The following is a 21,156-nucleotide window of genomic DNA, read 5'->3' as shown; positions in this document are numbered from 1 at the left end:
TATTTAGTATTATTCTTCCTTCTCCTACGAAAACCTTTGGCGAAGTTAAAGTCAACAGCAACACCCAATGCCAGCCAAGAGAACTCTATGACTTTTCCTAGAATTGTGATTTTTCTCGTATGTGTGATATGGACAATATCCGCTATCTAGACTTCAAATACCGCGTGACAACTACTTCTACATAGTTAAATTTGGCCCATTGCCATTTACTTCTAGCTGCCCACTAATCCTTAAAAAAGTTGTTTCCTGCAAGACCTGAGAAAGAAAAGGAGAGGGAAAAAAAAGACAGACTAGAACGAAGAAAAATGGCTGAGTAGTGTCGTAGCACTTGATCACCTGCCTAGTATATATATATATATATATATATATATATATATATATATATATATATATGTCGATACGATAGCTTCATACACTATAGGGAGGGGAGGGCCTGAAGAAGTTCTGAGGTAACTCGAAAGAGACTGAACCACTATCGGACAAAACGGGTGCACTGCGTACCTTTTTTTAAGCAATGCCACATTTAATTGTGGCAAATTGGTACACACCCTGCCTCCCACCCCACCAAATCTTAATGCATTGATAGTGGTCATCAGCCCAAAGGCCTAATATAAGAAAAATTGAAAAGGAGATGCCAAACAGGACCCGATACGAGTTCCTCAGTAGAGACAACAAACATTCATCCACAGGTCCAAAGCTCCGACGCGCTATTGAAGTTTTGACAGGGACAGCTGCGCGCCTGCGCCCTGCTGCACATGCAATTTTATGAGAAGTTTTTACAAGAAAGAATTACTGCAATAACTACTTCTGTGTGAAGTTCAATACGATGTAAAACTTGTGTACTTGTGTGCATGTTGTTAGATGAACTCAAAGGCAGGCTTGGTTTGATTCGTGACAATGGAAATTCCTTTAAGCATCCCTCATTTCGCCAAATGAGTTTTTTCATTTTTCACTTCTGAAATATTAACTTTACATCTTTTTACAAAATCAAGTCGGTAAAATTTAGTTCCATTCTAGATTTTTGATAACATTTTATCCTGAATCCATTACGTAATCTATACATGACCATTCTTTTTGGGGCAAAAACATTACATCTTATTTGTAATTAAACAAGTGGCTTGATTCTTATTCATATTTGTCCTTAAAAAAAATTAGGATCTAACCTGAACTATATTCATTTTCTCTTCTGAAAAAGTGAAATCTGATCTAATTAATATTCATTTTTGTCACTAAAAAAAGTGGGATATGATGTTTTTGCACATAAAAAAAAACTGTATGTGGGTCATGCGGTAATTTTAAGCTATAAAGTGATCGAAAACTTAGGTTGAAATCAAAGTTTACTAATTTGAATATGTAAGGAACACTTTTTTTTAAAAAAAAAAAAAAAAAAAAACATGTAGGGGACGTAAAGTTGACAATTTAAAAATGAATAACGAAAAAATTCATCTAACGAAATGTAAAGAAAGTTTTAAACGATTTTCCCTTGTGACAAAGTAATATTTACTTATTAGGTCGCTCCAATAGTAGAGAGAGACAGGCAGCTATTGAGGTGAAGTTTTGATGTATAATATTTACATGTGATAAAAATGAATTAAGACCTTAGTTGAGTGTGATGTAAATCTAAGTATTAAAGCATATGGTAGAAAGTTTTGCTATTTTGGCACTATGGATTGCCCTCCACCGTAGGTCCAAAACCGCAAAAGAAAGGAGAGAAACTTAAAAAGGACGAGAGTAATTCCTTTGGCGTGATTAGTGTGTCATGGGAGAAAATAGTGGCACCTTTTTGTCACTTCATTATAAAACTATATGCACTTTTTTCACCTCCTTTTTCATTTTTATTTGACTCTCTTTTGGCCATTACTGACTTGTACGTTGTTGATGATCATCCACATCACCTGAGTCACCTCAACATTCACAAGCCCAGATCACCCAACTCCTCCTCCTTCTACTCAACTGATGAGAAGGACGCTCGCCATATCATTGTGTGTTATGCGGGTAAAATGTGAAAGCAATCCCACATACAAAGAGGACAGTTTATCCCAGAAAACACAGCGCACCTGACCCACCTCTCACGGGTTGGTGATTGAGAGGCAATCTTTGCACTTAGAAGACGGTCAATGGAGAAGATGGGTCCGTTTGAATTTTTTTCTTTCTTTTTTTTTTTTTGGAGCTCACCTAAAAAATATTGAAGATCAACAACATGTCAAAATGATAGATATAAATATAAAAAATCTTTAAAAAAAAAGAAAAGAAAATGGGCCATCAATTGACATGTATGTGTCGCGTATATGTTGTATATTGTCTAAAATAAAATTTTTCTATTTCTTTTTTCTTCCCAATAAGATGATATGTTAGCACAATTGAAATGAGCACAAACAACAAACTATATCTAGTTGTTATTACAATTGATGGGAATGATAACTCACATGCAATGAGAGAAGGGGTTTTTCTAACAGCCATCATCTCTTATATTTATTTTTTTCTAATTAATATTATATTTTAAAGAAATATATGACATCTAAAATATATTTTAAATAATGTCCAATGAGCATTCGTTAGACAGACCATGAGAGAAATATCGGCTAACATGTCATGGTTAGAACTCGAACTCCTAACTATGGTAGGGGAAATAGCTTGAAGGCAACCCTATCCAGTTGAATTTTATTCTTGTGTTATTCAAATAGTTTTTTTTAATATACTTCTCAAAAAATTGTAAGGTTTACATTTGAAACCCTAAATCCATGCACGTTTGTTATCCGAATGTACAAATTCATATTGTTTAAGCATGCACATATATAACACATCTACTCCTTTGGTTCATATATTATGTTGTAGAGAACTGGAATTTTGACACCCTTGGTTAATATCTTCACAATCTTCCCACTTTAATTGACTTAAGACACAATGAAAACTGTGATAAATATATATATAGCTATCAAATAGTAGAAGTAAATGAGGGTACACATACAACCCCTGAAAACATATTGGTATGACAAAGACAATTTCAATGCTTGAGCATACATATCTATTTCCCTGGTTTATATATTTACCTCGTATGAGAATTGATATTCACACACCCCTAGTTGATATTTCTCAACTTACTATTTTCAATTTTCAATTTAAAGAAGTACAGAAAATATCAAATAAAGTTACGTGGATATTATATCCTATCTCAAACAATTTTTTTTTTTTGAAATCCTATTTTACTTATATCATAGATATGTTATTCAATTACGTTTTTATTTCACGTATATCATATTATTAAAAATGCCGCAGAAAATCATTCTAAATAGTCACCGACCTAAACACACATGTAGTATTTCGGTGTTCGCATATACACCCAGTCTACGAGCATACAGTTACTTATACACTTCATTGCTTTGGCTACATGCAGTGACCCTGCATCTCACGCGCCACCCCACTTTCCCAATTTCAGCCTCAATTCGCACAGCTCACACTGTCTCTGTCGTCATTCATTTCATTCAACAGACCGTTCTGACACCGCGGAGCTGAGGTAAGAGAAGGCTAAATTCGACCTGACGGCCTGACCCCACCATTCTCTTTATCACCCAAACCCAGTCGCAGATGCGCCACTTATGATATGCTTTCCGCCAAGTGCCGTTAGGACATCTCAACCGACAGTTTTTTTGTTTTTTTTTGGTACGGACCTCAATGTCCAACCAATCTATAACAAGAATAGTAGGGTTGATCGAAAAATAAAAAAGAAAGAGAAAGAGAGGGACAGCAATAATAAGATTAAATTAAAAATTAAAATTAGAGCAAAAATCTTCACCAGTCATTCAACTATTGCTTGCTTCGACTTTTGATCATCATACAATTTTTCATCACAAATTAGTTACTAAACTAACAAATCAATTCACTTATGGTCATTTCGTTAATTATTGCTCTAAATCTACAAAATAATCAAAACACGTGTTAAAATGCAAGGATATATTTGTCTACCATGATTTTTTTTATTTATCAAAACACGATTCTAATTATTTAATAGATTAAGAGCAATCATCGACGAAATGATCATGAGTATGCTGATTAGTTAGTTTAATGGCTAATTTGTGACGAAAAATTGTTTGATGGTCAAAAGTCGATGTGAGCAATAGCTTAATGTTTGTTGAGATTTTTTACCCTTAAAATTAAAGTGACGGTCTTATGCCGTTCATTGAGTTGTTTGTTCCTTTCCAAAAATTAAAACAAAGATGCAGTGATTCTCAAGTACCCATTTTTCACAATTGTCACAATAATGTGTTTCAAGTGGAACTTATGATCATATTTAACTAATAATAAGAATTAAAAAAAGGGCTAATAAAATATTTGAGTAATATAAAAATGAACCTAATGGGAAGCCAGTATTGTTTTTATAAACAAAACTGTAGGGATTTGTGTTCTTGTTTCTTATTAGAAAACTCGAAAGATATTAAATGTAATTTATCAAAAAAATTATTAATCACTTTCACAAAAAAAATATGTATGACCAAAAGTTTAATAAATTCTCAACCACACATGACACATATTAGGGGGGGGGGGGAAATAAGAAAGCTCATGTTCACAAGATATAAAATCAAGAATGTTGCATCCTAAGTACATGAAGTTTTCAAAAATAGATGAAGGGATCCTAATCTTTTTCTAAACAAAGCAAAGAAAATGTGCTTGACATTGTTAAAAAAAATATATAAGGTTTACAATAAGACAAAGAGTTAATATTTTATATACTGATAGTGTGATGATTTTTTTATACTAACAACTTTGAATGTAGCATGCATATACGTGATTTGAATTTCAAATTTAAATTTATGTTACGTACCAAATCTAAATCTACTAGCATTAAAAAAAAAATTGTATGCGGAAAGTCTATTAAAAATAAGAAAGCTATCCTTAGAATGACATTTAAGAATGTACGGTTAAAGTTGTGGTAGTCAATCTCTAAATCCTCGGCCCAACATTCTTTTCAGATTTGATACCACCATTGAGTTGGGCATTAAATTTCCACTCTGATTGGAGCTTCAAAGTGGAAATGGTGCATCAGATTGGATCATTGCAAAGTCATTGTCTTTGATTAATTTCGATAGTTATTATGCTCTAAAAGTGATTGGACTAATTGTGACTAACCTCGTTGTAGTCTTTATATACATCAACTTTCATCAAAAGGCATGAAATAGAGATTTGGTTTGAATTGCAGATTTCTTGTAAAACTTAACAAATGAAGATCATTTATTGGTAAATTAACGCCGCCCCTCATACTTTTCTTTTATTGTCGACCTCTATGACCAAAATTTATATCACATCAAAAGTTGGAGACATAATTCTCGCATAATTAGGTTCAATTTTATGAGTTAATTTTCTCTTCTATTTGTAAAAGTAAACCTACTCTTGTAAACTTGCTGAATATCATCAATAACTTGTTTTCACATCATGAGCTAATTTCAACACATCTGAGTGTCGTGAGGGGTCTTTATTTATTAGTAGCAGCGGCCTTATTGGCTTGCCCTTGTGGGGTTGCCATCCCACATCGGTTCTGGGGGGGGGTTGGGTTTGGGTTTATAAATCCCTGGGAGGACTTCAAGAGTTGCCGGCTTTTGAGGTTTCTTCTGGAATTAGATTTATAAAAACCGAATTTCTAACTTCAGTTAAAAAAGGTCAAGAAGTAATAAAATCATCTTCATCTTGGCTTTACGTTCTTTTGTTTCTATTCTCATTTTGCCCCTTCCATGTCCAAATTTGATGGCAAATAACTACAAAACTAATAATGTGTATCTTTCTTGGGAATTGATATTCAGGTATAGTCAAGAAATTCATAATTTTCAAATTTTACAACTCTTCATGGTTTCTTGTCCTACACACCAGCTTAACAATGGATGGTATACTTTTGATGTATAAATATGCCACTTGGTGGAAGAGAATTGTTTGTTGAGAGGGATAATTTTCTTTCTTGCTTCAAGCAAATATAACCTCTATTATAGACATGTTAAACAACGGATGATGTTATGTTACGTTTTGATTGTTTGTATTGAGAGATCCTATTTCAACTAACCACTTAGTCGTATAATCGCTACAACATGATGATATATGTCTAGGAAACTACCGGTGACTGTATCCTAATTTTGGTCCACTTGTGAAATGTCTTAGTATTTGATTCCATTCAACTCTAGAAAGAACATATGTTTTGCTTGGAAAGATTCTAACACTGAAATGGAAAAAAGAAATGTTAAGAGTACGTTGTTTGAATTACTATTTTTTAAAATTTTTATAGAAAAATATATTATAAAGATTTGATATGTGTGAAGTAAAAAAATGATTGAAAAATTTGTTCACAACAAACATAAATTTGTTTTAAAGAAAAATGGCAATCTAAACAAGGTTGAATTTTAAGTAAAAATTAACTTTAATATCCATTACTGACTCTCATTCCCATTTCCTGAATACTCCCTTGTATTGTATTATGATGCGAAATTGTAATTGTTCTAAGGTTCCGTTTGATAAAACTGAATCTGAATTCTGAAGTCTGAATTCTGAAATCTGAATACTGAAACAATTAATTTGCTGAATTTTAAGCACTGAAAAAAATATATGAATGTCTGAATTTTAATGCTAAACCTATTTATATTGTTTGATAAATATTTATAGCTGAATGCTTAATAAGTTTAATTTGACAATTTTGCCCTTATATCCTTTCATTCAAAAATAAAATAAAATCTATGATTTAATTAGTTTAAATTTGTTAGGTATGAAAATGACAATATTTATTTTTAAATCAAATTAATATAAAAGATGAAATATATTATATGAGGAGTATGGAGAAGATCTGAAAGTCATTAAAAAGGGAGAAAGAGAAACTAAAAATAGTTAGATAGAGAATATTAGGTTATTTAATTAAATAAGAATTTTGAACATAATTAACAAACAAGGGTAGATTTGGTAGATAAGATAAGGTAGTTGAAGTAATTCTATTGATTCTTATCAGAATTAAGCATTCAGTTAGGATTCTTGTGCTGAAAAAAATACACACAGGTTCAACACTGCTTAACAAGTTCAGCAAATTGATTTTCATTTATCAAACACTCAAAACATCTGAATGTTTGAAACAATTCAGATTCAGCACTTTTTTATGTTATCAAACAGACCCTAAGAGTGATAAGTTATCACAACAAGAATTAAAAGCAAAAATCGATATATAATTAATATAAAACGAGCCGGCATAATTTCGCGAGATATTGTCGGCGTCTCTCGACAGGAAAGATGCCAAAATGGGCTGCAAGATCTTCAGCCGTACAATTCAGCGATACCGAGAAATATGCTTTAGAACGATCTTGTGATGCCAAGTGTGCATCGGGCCTCCGATTATTGACACGTCTGATTGTAAATTAATAGTAGCGGGCCCAGACGGCTTTCGGTTTAGCTGGCTTGCATTTATTGGCTGTTTTCTCCTAATATGGAGGTGGCCTTGGATCTAAACTCCAATTAGAGGGAATTATGCGGTACATCCTGCTTTGAATCATTCTAGACTCCATATTCTAAGAAAGAACTAACTGTTCCTATAATTTTGCTATTATATTTCGTTGTTCTTTAAACTCTTACCATAAATTTGGGAAAAATTCCATTTGAGTTGGAGGCATTCAATAATGAAGGTGTTTGGATGGAAGACAATTTAGAAAGTTCTTTTTGAAAAGATACTACTTTTACGTGTAATGTAGTACGAGCTTTATAATCGGTGGTGCTATGCACGGGGATTATAAAATTTTGAAAAATAATTAATTTTTTATATATTTTAAAAACAATTAAAATTTCATTTTTTGTGCATGTGTGAGACTGGAAAGTAGTTGGAAAAACAAAAAAGACAACTAAATCATATATTTCAAAATTATAATAATTTTTTCAGAAAAAAATAAATATCAGGACGTATTAACAATGGTAGTTAAATGAATAAATGAAAAGGAAAACTATAATCAATTGCCTTCTTTATTTTGCTTTTCAGTTGCAAAGATATAATTAAGCGTGTCATTAATTAGCCTTAGAAATTGAAAATGGTACTACAGCAACTCAACTGAAAGAGAACACTAAAACATTTTTGGACAAGCTAAGAGGAGGAAAAAATATAACACTGTACATTCCATTTAGCCATGGGAATTTGATATTGTTCATGCACCTGAATGTACTCGATGGATGGTTTTAGTGAGAAGTGAAATGTATTGAGAAAAAGACCCTTCACTTGCCATTTGCTCTTTTCCTTTTAATTGTGAAATAAGCAAAAGCATGAGATACGAAAATTTCCAATTGAAAGAGGTAAAAGAACATCGAACCTTTGATGCTCTTTGAAAAAAGGAAAAACATAAAACATAAAAGGAAAGTTATACATTTCATACAAAAGAAACTAATTGTTTTGCATAAGCACATTTTCAAATTACTTTTTTACTTCACATACATTAAATTGCTATAACATATTTTTCTATAAAAACTCTAAAAAATAGCAATCCATACATATATATGTTCATGCATGAATCTATGTTAATAGAATATTTCCATTATTTAGTAATTTGTATTTACATTTTGTTGTAAAGAACTTTAGAACTATTTTACCCAAAAAAAATAAAAGAAAAGAGAGACAAAATTTTAAGACCATCAACTTTGTAGGGATTATATCATTTAAATAGTAACTATTAAGCACATAAAACATTTGCAAGAAAAGTATTTAATTGCTTATTGATAAAAATATACTATTACGTGCTTATAATTGAGAAGATATTATAATATGGATTAACTTTTTGTACATAAATAATCATGATTAATCTTTTCTACATTAACATTGTATACACTATCAGCGTTAGATGAATGACAACTATACAAAATTTGAATTTAAAATTTAACTTTTGCACACATGTCATGAATATAACGATGATAGTGTATACACCGTCAGTGTAGGAATGATTTACTCAAATAATTAACAGTATAGTGATTTGTTTACACTATCAGCTATAGATTTATGGATTTCAATTTAGTACCAAATTTAATATTCATAAACACCTCTTTTTAAGGTTAAATTCATAACTTCCTATGTTCAATCTATTGCTACTTAAATACATTACAAACTCAATCTCTCATAAAATTTTCTTCCACAAACAATTTCACGTGGACAACAAAATACTCCAAAAAAAAGGAAAGAAAGGTCATAATATATCATAATATCTTTGCATACCAATTCTAGTATCAAAGTTAATATCCATAAACACCTCTTAAATTTAATTTCTTGACATTGTAGGTTCATTTTATTGCTACCTAAAAACGTAACATTACCAACTCAGTCTCTCATAAAATTTTCTCCCTAGACCAATTTCGTGAAGGCAACACTTACACCCCCCAAAAAAAAAAGGAGAAAAAAGAAGGGTCATAATAATATAAATGTAGAACTTCACACACAAAATCACTAACAATCCGACCACCCCGGAACATAAGCAACTGGTTTAAGTTGCCCATTTCATCAAAACTCCCCACTCGCCCGGGTCGTGCGTTTGTGCGCCACCAATCCACTACCACGGTTTTCTATTCTTATCTCTCCCCATCCACCACCGGCGAGCAGCTCCGGCGCGCCAGATTCCGGCGACCCTTTAGATATCTTGCCGGAAAATCCGTTAGATCTCTCATACATTCCACATTATCATTCATATCATCCCACCATTTTTTTCCATCCCAGAAAAGAGAAGAAGAAGAAAATTTCATTTCAATCAAGGGTTTTTTTTTTCTCTTCCTCTGATCGCTAAAGATCGAAACTTTGGCTCAAATTGTTTCTGTAAATGTGGGTGAAAGATTGGATTTTTACTGCTATTTAGCTGTAAAAGATGTCCTGTCGAAGCTGTATGACGAATAAATTTTGATGCTATAATTTTACGGCATATTTATATTCATTTATCGTGTAAATTAAGATCAGGGATTTTTTTTTTCATTCACAGATTAAACGTAATAGTTTCTGCAGAATTTAATGAGAAGTTGTTGATTTTTTTGAAGAAAAGGGGAGGCGGGGATTTTTGATGTATGGGGGATATGTGCAGAATAGAGGAAGAGAAGAGTGAGGAGAGTGTTTGGAGGAGGAGGAAGAACTGGGGTTTAAGGGGGCTAGGGTTAGGGTTAGGATTAGGTGGGGTGATGGGGTTGAAAGGTGGAAATATTATTCAACATAGTAGAGTAGAGAAGTTTAAAAATTCCATGGTTTCGCGGTCGAAAATGAAGCTATGGATGATAAGGGCTACTACATCTGTGATGTTGTGGATTTGCTTGGTTCAGTTAACGGCATTGGGTGAAAGTTTTGGTCCTAGAGTTTTGAAGGGATGGCCATCTTGCTTTTCTCAGGATTCTGGTTCTGGTTCTTCTGCCACTGTTACTGGTTCTGCTTCCGCTTTGGATGTTAAATCTGCCCCTGAAGATGTCCCTGCTCGAGTTCTTCCTCCCAAGAGTGAGTATTACTACTTGATTGATTCTGTTTTTGCTCTTTGATTTTTATTTTTGGGCGCTGTAATGAATTTTCTGTTTTGATGGTTGATGTTGATCGCTTTAAAAGATGGGGAGTAGAAGCTCATATTTTGGTGAATGTAAGCGGAAAGGATGGTGGATATGAGGAGGGTGTATTTGTGGTGTTAAGGGTGCTTTATAATGTAGAATCTAAGGGTCTTTGAATTTAGGAAAGTGGGGTTTAATTTCACACACCCTTGGATGAAACGATTGACTTGGACTGCTGGTTGATTATTGAAAAGTTGAGAAGCATCCGGCATGTTCCTGAGAGATTTGGTTGCTCCAAGCACTTGCAGAATTGAGAGTTTGCGGTGGTTGTTGATCTTTTGTTTTGTTTTGAAATGAAGTAATTGGTATAACAAACCTCTTAGGTTGTTTTACTGCATCAGTGGATTTTGCTGCTTTCTCTATTTGCTGCGGTTAATCATAAATGTGTTGTTTGTTTTTTTTGGGATAAGCATGGATCATTAATTTGTCTCTTCTTGGAATTGTATTTGGTATTTTGACTACTATTTTCCCCCACCTACAATCAGATTTGAAATTTGCACCTTTTGATGTAGGAGTTTACAAGAACAATGGTTATCTGATGGTTTCATGCAACGGAGGCCTTAACCAAATGCGGGCGGCGGTTAGTAGCTTTCTTAATAATGTGGCTTGCATGTTTGAACTGGCTTATGACAGCAATTTTTGATAACCTGTACTTTTTCTATATGTTATCGGGGTACAGATATGTGACATGGTAGCAATTGCCAGACATTTGAATGTGACGCTTATAGTTCCTGAGTTGGATAAAGCTTCTTTCTGGGCAGATCCAAGGTCTCTTTCCTTGCACAAAATTATGGCTTTGTTCTTTTATTATGACGGAGGGCTATCCTTTTTTTCCCTCCTCTGTACTGGATCTTTGTTGTTTGATGTTGCAGTGAGTTTCAAGACATATTTGACGTTGATCATTTTATTACATCCTTGAGAGATGAAGTTCGGATATTGAAAGAGCTACCCCCTAGGCTCAAGGAGAGAGTGGAGAGAGGGTTATTTTATACTATGCCGCCTATTAGTTGGTCTGATATATCTTACTATGAAAATCAGGTATATAGTATTCCCATAATGTTCTTCTGTTTGGTTTGTTTCACTGCCCTGTTTATGGTTATAACCGTGTACATTTTTTTGGATGTGCAGATTCTTCCTCTTATACGCAAATACAAAGTTGTGCACCTAAATAGAACTGACACTCGACTTGCAAACAATGGCCAGCCCTTGGAGCTTCAGAAGCTACGTTGTCGAGTCAATTTTAGTGCTCTCAAATTTACACCTCAGATAGAAGAGTTGGGTAGAAAGGTCATCAAACTCCTTCGTCGAAAGGGGCCTTTCATAGTACTTCATCTCAGATATGAAATGGACATGCTGGCTTTTTCAGGCTGCACTCAGGGGTGCAACCAGGAGGAGGTGGATGAGTTGACAAGAATGAGGTGAGCTAGCACATATTGGTATTCAAATTTAATTAGTCAGTCAGCAATACAAGGGGTAATTATTCTCATGTTGCTAATTTGTGGTTATGCAGATATGCTTATCCCTGGTGGAAGGAGAAAATTATAAACTCCGATTTGAAAAGAAAAGATGGCCTGTGTCCCTTGACACCTGAGGAAACTGCTCTTACCCTGAGGGCCTTGGACATTGATCATAACATCCAAATTTACATTGCTGCTGGAGAAATATATGGTGGAGAGAGGAGATTGGCTAGTCTTGCAGCAGCTTATCCAAATTTGGTAAGTACATTATGAAATAGCTATTCCATTTCATCATTTAATCATAAAATGCAACTGTTTTATGTCAGCATGTTTTCACCACTTGCTTTGGGTGTGTCTGGTAAACAGGTCAGAAAGGAGACACTGTTGGATCCTTCGGATCTTAGATTCTTCCAGAATCATTCATCTCAGATGGCAGCACTAGACTATCTTGTTTCTCTTGAAAGTGATATATTTGTTCCAACATATGATGGAAACATGGCAAAAGTTGTTGAAGGCCACCGCAGGTATATTTTTCTGGCTTCAAATTACTTTCAGGAAAATGTCAGTTACTAAAGTTTGGAGTGCTTTTGGTGCCTGATTACTTTGTGCCATGTCTTTCAAAGATTGCTGTTCAAGTAATTTTTGTTGTTGAAGTATAGTGCTTTTAACTAGCTGAAGAATGTCATGTAGTTGGAATCGTGGTGATAATCCGATGCAAAGCATTTCTGTCATCTTTCTTTGAGTTTTTTGTCCTTGCATATCAAATGGGTGCTTTGTTGTGAAATGTCCTCAGATATCTCGAATACAAGAAGACAATACTGTTGGACAGAAAGCTTCTAGTTGATTTGATAGACCAGTACAATATGGGATCGCTAACATGGGATGAGTTCTCTGCTGCTGTTAAGGAATCCCATTCTGAGAGAATGGGCAATCCTGTCAAAAGGGTAGTGATTCCAGATAGACCTAAAGAAGAGGATTACTTCTACGCAAACCCATGGGAGTGTTTGCAGCAACCAAAAGAAGATGATCTGTTAAGTAACATGTGACCCGTATTTTGGCAGCAGCATGTGATTTCATTCTTGCTAAGCAGATCTTCAACGAAGTTCTCCAGAGCTAAAAGTTTGAGGAGAATTTTGTTTGAAAGGAGGCATATTGAAGTTTATAGGGGAGAATGGACTTGAGCAAAGTCTCGAGAGATTGTCTCAGGAACGGAAGGTGCCAGAGTACTTAGTATTTTATATAGAGTCTAATAATCCAACTCCATGTATAGAAGTCACCCTGCCATTACAGGGTGTTTACGTCAAATCAGCTGCAGTGTACACAAGAGGGAATGCAAATATAGATTTGTTTTATTGGAAACCACGGTTTTGCCAAAGGTTAGCTTTGAACATCATATTTCTTTTATTTATTCTTCTTTTTCTAAAATTGTCTACAACCCTCATTTATACTTGAAAAATCTATAAAAGCAGCTTTTAAATTCCAAGTCCATCAGTTGCCGTCTCTTGCCTTCTTTCCGTCCATTGATTTTAGTTTGTTCTCATTAGACGAAGAAGAAGTTTTTAGTCTTTCACGTAGCTGGTGTTTTCTTGAACATGAGAGGAAGTGCTCCGTATGTGCCGGTGGGATTCCAGAGCATCTTTCCCTTCCAGGAAATGATCGACGATGTTAAAACAAACCAAATATGGATCTTCAACACAGTTTCGGGGTTCAAGACAGCTGTTATGGTTTAGTAACAAAACAGATGTACGAAAAAGAAGAAAGACATATTCCTCTGGGTATGTTTTTGGTAGGATTTCTGATCAGTTGGGGGTGTTGTGGACGTCATGACATTAATTTAAGATCAAGAATTAGGGTGATGAATCTGTCCAACCGATCACCAAAGTCTGAAAAGAGAAAAGAATAATGAATGAATGTGCAGAGTGTGGTGGTGGCGGCCATCTTGTGATGATGATGGTCAAACATAACATCCAATGATCATGTTCTGTACCTGAAAACTGAAAAGTTTTACAGCAAAACCAACGAGGGAACTAGAAAGGATTTGGTGAGAAGTAGCCGTTTGAGTAATAAGGTAAACAAATGATCAAATCACAGCGTCATCATGCTTAGCAAATAATCAAATTTCTTTTTGACAAACGGCTTTCACCCTAATCCAATTCAGAAAAAAAAGGGTGGTGGTTTCATCAAATGCATAAACAAACCCAAAATGGATCTTGCTCCTCAATTCGCAACCGATCTTCTGTCTCATTTTCTGTGCCACTTTTTATTATATTACTATTTCTCATTCATAAACATCATGTTTTAGTTCTTATTTGTTTCCTTAAGATCCAATATCTATTAATTGAGTAAAAAATAGATACAACAGTCTCAAAAAATTAATATATAATAGAGAAGAGAATTAAAAAATACAACAGAAAATTCATAAAAAAATCTTATGTTTTATGCATTTTGATTTTTTGTATTCATTAAATTTTGTGTTTTACTCAATTAATAATTATTAGATCTTAAGAAAACAAATAAGAACTAAAACATGATGTTTATGAATGAGAAATAACAATATAATAAAAAGTGAGATAGGGAGTGATACAAAAAGTGGGACAGAGGATCCGTTGCACCTCAAATTCCATGCTGAGTTGAAATGTAATTGCAACTTAGGATTCTAGCACAAAGTTTCCCTGACAATGATATTCTCCAAATTAAACCCCCAAAAAAAAAAGACCTTATATGAGTTATCAAACTGCTAATCAACAAGTTAAGGTCAAATTCTCTGTCAAATAGAGATGTTCGAAATATTTTGCTTTGCCAGAGCCTAAAGGATCCTTATACCAATTCCATCGCTAGTTGTCTGCTGGCCAAATGACCAATGCACTGTCAGTTAAAGTCTTTTTTCTTTTTTATTGAAGATTACAATGCAGTACTGTCCATCAGAGTAGGCATGGCCATGGTTCCACTTGGAACCGGGAACCGGACCGGAACCGAACCGTTTGGAACCGGACCAGAACCGGAACCAGAACCGTGGAACCAGAACCGTAGTAGAACCTTGGATAAAGGTTCCGGTTCTGGTTCTCTAAAAAATAGAACCAGAACCAGAACCGCCGGTTCCAGAACCGTTAAAAAATTTAAAAATAATTAATATAAAAAATAATAAAAGTAGAGGCATCATGATGACCAAGGTCATCATGATGCCACCACAATTTTTGCTCTCAATTTTTGCTCTCGGGGGCTCCTCCTGACTTGCACAAAGGTCCTCAGGCTCTCAACGGAAGAAAGAAACAAAGCAAAGGATAGAAAAAAAACAAGAAAGGTGGCTGCCTGCTAAATTTGACAAATTGGGGGTTAGGGTGAATTACAAGTTTACAACGTTACAATTCAACGTTGTAATTTTATCCAAATTTTCAATACAACGTTACAAATTTGGAACGTTACAATACAACGTTCCAAATTTTTAATTTCATTTTGTCCTATAAATAAGACTTGAAATTTTATTTTCTACTACACCAAAATCAATCTTCTCTCTTCCATCTCTAAACTACTCTCAATTTCTTCATCTATTATCTATTTATTATTTCGTACTTTGTAGAATAATAATAAAATTAAAATATGATATTTATTTTGTATTTATTTTTTTACATTTTATTTAAAATTTTAAATATATTGTTATATTCGTATTAAAATTGGTAAGGATAAGAAATTAAATAAAATTGTATATAACCATACGGAACCGGAACCGGAACCAGAACCAGAACCAGAACCATAAGGAATCGAAATCAGAACTATGCGGTTCTGGTTCTACCTTTTTGAAGAACCAGAACCGCCGGTTCTGGAACCAGAACCAGAACCATCTTATATGGTGCGGTTCTGGTTCTACCTCTTTGAAGAACCAGAACCGGCGGTTCTGGAACCAGAACCGTTGGTTCTGGAACCGTGGCCATGCCTACATCAGAGGTTAAAGCCCACCTTTTTTTTTCTTTCTCTTTTTTAAGTTATGAAGTTGAAATCTTGAAAGTCCATTAAATTAACTTGACTTGTTTTTATCACTAATGTTTGACCACCCTTCTGTTCTGATCATGATAATGTATGTCATCTGTCGGTCGACAATATATAATTAATACAGCATCCAGTTATCAACCATAATTAAGTACAGAATAAAAGAACCTCATTTATGGTAAAAAATTAACAGATTTGGAACCAATTGGTTAAATTCATCCCACGTTCATCACATTCAATATCATTTTTGGGGAGGCCTGATATGAGTTGTCTACTCTAATATTCCTTGTCAACCGGTATTCTAGTAGTATTATTCCTCATGCCTGGAATCTAGACAAAGAAAATCAGCAATATTTCTTTCAAAAGTGACAAACGTAGAAAGTACTAAAGAATATTTTATCATATGTGGCAAATTGTTATGCACCTAACTCATTGGAGAACAGAGATTGGTTAAGAATGAAACATTATCCAATTGGTTAAGAATGAAACATTGGCAGTTGGGAGAATGAGCATTAGGTACACGCTACTATATACTAGTAGTAGTGGGTTAATTCCACTTTGCCCCCCCAAACTTTGGACGATTATCCACTTAAGTCCCTAAATTTCAAAATGGGACACTTAAGTCCCTAAACTTATAAGTACCTCCCACTTAAGGAAAATTGTTAACAAATCCTGAATGTCGTGGGTGGTCAAAGTGTCCCATTTTATAAGGGTTTAGGGTTTTAAGTGTCCCATTTTATAAGTTCTGGGACTTAAGTGGGAGGTATTTATAAGTTTAGGGACTTAAGTGTCCCATTTTGAAGTTTAGGGACTTAAGTGGATAATCGTCCAAAGTTTGGGGGGACAAAGTGGAATTAACCCAGTAGTAGTATAAGATGGTCTGCATCATAATGGGGTCTATACCCTATTAATTCTGTGAAAGTCGGCTAATAATTGTTTGATTAACAAGAAGTAAAAATAATTGATGTGATTGAGAGCTCCCACGTACCAATGGAAGTGGATTTGGGGGCTCAAAATGATTAAATAATTGCCCACTTTGTAGATGTTTAATTCCAACCATTTATTTTTTTTTTTTTTGGCAACTGCCAATATTATACCGATGCCGCCAATGAATATATAGCGCTTAGTGATTAGTGCGGTCTCTTTTCCCATGAAAGAAAAGGGTCATATTTGGCTGCTTCCATCTAGGCATTTTGCTGATGATCCATCCAACAAGTGGCAAAGAAAATGGATTGTTGTGACAAGGGCAGTTTAAACCCTTCCCTACCACCAATCCCATGATCCAGTAAGAGTTTTTATTGAACTTTTTTGCAATTGGAAATTTGGTGGGATCGGAGGAATCAAGAAAGGGAGATCCCAAGACAATCCTCAACTTTACTTCGGATTCAGTGTGACTGTTATCTGGTTGAATGATCCAAGAAGCGACCCCTCGAGAGTGGAGCCAATAATGATTCTTATCTTCTCCATCTGCATTAAGTGTATCGGAAAACGAAGAGCAACTCCATTGATAATAACTAAAGTAGAATTAAGTATTTTATATACTTTGATTTTGAATGGTAAGGGAAAAATATAAACAATAGGCAAATGCATAGTAGTTGTAACTCTTGAATAAACAAAGACTAATCTTCTATGTACTAAACCAATTAGTTAAAGCGTTATGGAGTCAATTTCTTCATTTGTAAATAAGTGGTTGAGGCTTATGACTCGCAGCATCTATGTCAGCGGATCATTTTCATCTGCGATATGCGGATGAAGTTGCTGTTTGGTGAAGGTAACTTAACTTAGCAAGATATTCTTTATACCTTTTGTTTTACTTCAAAGAGGCAATTTCATCAAATTGAGAGTGACTATACATTAAATTACTTCAAAAACCCATTTGTCAAAGTATGCCTTAATGACATTATTGATTTAGCAGCCGATGGTGGATTACTTGGAATAATGCATTGCCGTATCTCATATTTTATAGTAGTAATTTCTAGTACTATGTTGGTATGTGATTATTAGGTGCATGCATTGAATAAAGGGGAAGCATGGTCAACAGAAGCTTCCGCCAACAAAGAAAGCTTAACTGCAATTGTCCTAGGTTACTAGCATGCCTTTTTTATATGGTTAATTTGGTTTGCTGAGTTTAGGAAAACAACAACATTAGGAATCTGACTAAGGAACTTAATAATATTGGAAGGTTGACATTAGTGGTTTTATGGTTAGTTACTTATGTGAAACCTTTTAAAGAAACTTCTAGTCGTTCAAAAATGTCTAGTCGTTCTATTTCTACAAGGAGTTAAAAGAGCTATTTAAGACTCTCAAACTATTTTAATGCAAATAGACGATTTTAAAACGGTCTGTGTCTAACGGGGTGCCCATAGGGCATTTATTAAGATATATTTCAGGTACTATATTGTTGAAAATATAGGATTAATTAGGTAAAGTAAATAAATACAATGGAGAGTAGGTAAAATTAAATAGGAAGAGTATATAAATCGAGGGAGGATAATTGTTAGTGTCATATTTGAATTTCTTTAGTTCAAAAAAAATAGGAAAGAAGGATACAGCTGAGAGTGAGAGACAAATAGAGTAAAAGAATGTCTCTAAGCAGAGGACTAATCTCTTCCTTTCCCATGAAAACCTGCATCATGCAGTCTCTAGGAAGTTGATTTGGAATTGACAATTGAAAAATGAAAAAACGTGACTAAGTGTGGTTTACATAAAAAGCAATCATGACACTATGAATTGAGTTTCAGAACTTGACAAGGGTTTTTCTTTCACATAATAAACAAATTGGTGTTAACTGCAAATTACTACAAAAAAGAAGTAATTACTATAAAGTAAAATATTTAACCATTTAAGGACTGGCCAAACATAATTGAATAGATTGAAGAAGAAAAATTGATTGATTGGATTGCTAGAGCCTAAGAGAGGTTGGAAAGAAAGATATTGAAACTTGAAAAAAAAAAAAAAAAGGACCAAAAATCGAGGGAAAATTATAGAAGATGAACAATTTGGTCAAGAAATCCAACAAACTATTGGGCTCACGCCGGTTGTGAAAGTGGGTGGGGCTGGACATTCGGCCTGTGCCCCGTGAAAGAGAGCCCATAAACTCTCCAAATTGTAATGGGGGGATGACCGTCGGATATAACAGAGCGTCAGATTATACAGGGCCCAATAGATAAAGAAGTTGCTAATCTTTTTCGATCCCTCTAAGCTCTGATATAAACAAACATCGCTGCAGATTAAGCTATGATTAAATAATTAAATAACAATTTCAAAGCATATTTGTGTTAGTTTTCATAGAAGGGTTATTTTAGGCCAAGTGTTTAGTTCACTCTAAAAGTTCACATTTTGTAGGCAGAAGTGCCGTGATTTCATGAGGTGCATAATAATATTGAATTTTATGATAGACCCACCGTTTCCATTTTGTATGCTTATTCTATACTCTTGGGGTTTGTATCGGTCATGGACTAGATGAGATGAGATGACTTATTCTCAAATTATTATTATTTTTGGGTCCTTTTAGGGTCCGTTTGGTTCATAGACCAGATGAGATAAGATAACTCATTCTCGGATTATTAATTTTGGGTTGAGTCATCCCTGGATAAATAATCCAAATTATCTAGTATTTGGTTGGTTCTGAATTGGATATGATATGTTAGGGAATAATCTTATCCCGTGTTTGGTTGGAGATTGGATGAGGTAAGATTACTACTTTAATGACCAAAGCAACCCTCAATTTGTAGATTCTTTTTCATAAAATAATTTAAATATTTTATAAAATATTAATAAAATAATTTAATATTTTTAATAAAAATTAATATTTATAACTTTTATTAAAATAGAGTACTTTGAAACTTTAGAATTATAAAGTAAATTAAGGATTTTGATATATAAAAATTTGCATTCACTTAAACTTAGCCCATTTGGGCCCTAGATTTTGACCAAGTTTTTGAATATAAATTTGAAATCCAATTAAATAATGGGCCGAGTTTTAGCTAATTTAGAGTTAAATCAATTAAAACCCAACTCATTTAAGAGCTTTAAATGAGTCGAACTCAAGCTAATATATAAGATTTTTCTTTGGACAGAATTTGAATTTATCGAAGTTCTCATTCATAAAACCTAATTGATAAGATTATGTATTTATATAAAATTTGATTTAGAAAGTAAGCTTATTAAAGGTAATTTAGTCCAAAGGCAATATCTTTATACTATATAAGAATGAGTTTGGATCAAAGAATGATTTTGAATTTCAATCGCAAGAGTAGGGGTATTTTGGGATTGTGAGATTGTTTTGAGTGGAGTTATAGCGTTGGATACTACTTGAGATAGCATGTGTATTCTTGTGTTTACCGAAACGTCCTTGTATTTTAAAAGATGCAGTGATGATTTGTTCAAAGGTTTGGGTATTTTGGGAATGTGAGATTATTTGATTATCTTTTCTACAATGAATACAACCCATAATAGCTTCTTTATTAATGTAATTACTTAAATGTCCTTGTAGAGACATTCATTTTGGCTTGTATCAATTATTACTATTACTTTACTATTATAACTTGAAAACCTTCAAACATCATTTTCGTCTCAATTAAAGCAAGAACAACGTGGTTTATTAAGGAATTTATGATTGAGTATCAGTTTTAGCTTCAATTCTTCAGATGTCCGCTCCTTCACATTCTTTCGTTATGTTTCTTTTGTCTTCCGGTAAATAGTTACTTGTATTGCCATTGTACTCTGGATTTCAATATAGTTCTCTGGCGAAACTATTTTCAATTGTCCTTATTTTCGGAGGAAAGAGCTAATCGGTATTGAGTTAACGAAATTACAGGCAAAGGCCTATGTTGAGGGCATCCGGCATTATGTTCACTCAAAATCTACGGGGATTGATGATCCAATGTTAAATCCTCTGATAGAACTAAACCTTTCGAGGCTAGGCTGGAAAAAGGTGTTGATTTATCATTTATGTTGCTGAAAAGGATATTCTAAAAGATAGGGGGTGGCTTTATAAAGAGGTTTTAGAGAAGAGTGAGTGGGATAGAAGTGTGGAGGTTGCAGGGGAAGATCATGTCTTCAATTTGTTTTTTCTCAAGGGAGAGAATGCTTTGTTGTTGCTGAAAAAGTTGGCAACTTTCATCAATAAGAATGTTGTGTAGATGCATGTTTA

The 21,156-nt window shown here is 34.0% G+C and overlaps 1 protein-coding gene across 1 annotated transcript; it reads left to right on the top strand.

The window, feature by feature from the left end:
- Positions 1-9,457: 9,457 nt before the first annotated feature.
- On the top strand, positions 9,458-13,505 carry LOC113742469 (rhamnogalacturonan I rhamnosyltransferase 1). Its single transcript, XM_027270303.2, has 8 exons — positions 9,458-10,456; positions 11,073-11,140; positions 11,240-11,328; positions 11,433-11,598; positions 11,689-11,978; positions 12,071-12,275; positions 12,384-12,541; positions 12,811-13,505. Exons 1-8 carry the CDS (start codon positions 10,039-10,041, stop codon positions 13,061-13,063), a joined length of 1,647 nt encoding a protein of 548 aa, XP_027126104.1. The 5' UTR covers positions 9,458-10,038; the 3' UTR covers positions 13,064-13,505.
- The last annotated feature ends 7,651 nt before the right edge of the window (positions 13,506-21,156 follow it).

Source organism: Coffea arabica, chromosome 4e (assembly GCF_036785885.1).
Source record: "Coffea arabica cultivar ET-39 chromosome 4e, Coffea Arabica ET-39 HiFi, whole genome shotgun sequence".
In the NCBI taxonomy this organism is placed as follows: Eukaryota; Viridiplantae; Streptophyta; class Magnoliopsida; order Gentianales; family Rubiaceae; genus Coffea; species Coffea arabica.
Note: the sequence above shows the minus strand (reverse complement) of the source record. Positions and strands in the feature narration are given on the sequence as shown.

What these genes read in the sequence shown, in the direction of transcription:
- LOC113742469 (XM_027270303.2), top strand. Translation starts at nt 10,039, where the DNA reads ATGGGGGATATGTGCAGAATAGAGGAAGAGAAGAGTGAGGAGAGTGTT. An exon ending in GATGAGTTGACAAGAATGAG is followed by an intron (nt 11,979 to 12,070) that starts GTGAGCTAGCAC and finishes GTGGTTATGCAG; the next exon opens with ATATGCTTATCCCTGGTGGA. An exon ending in GTTGTTGAAGGCCACCGCAG is followed by an intron (nt 12,542 to 12,810) that starts GTATATTTTTCT and finishes AAATGTCCTCAG; the next exon opens with ATATCTCGAATACAAGAAGA.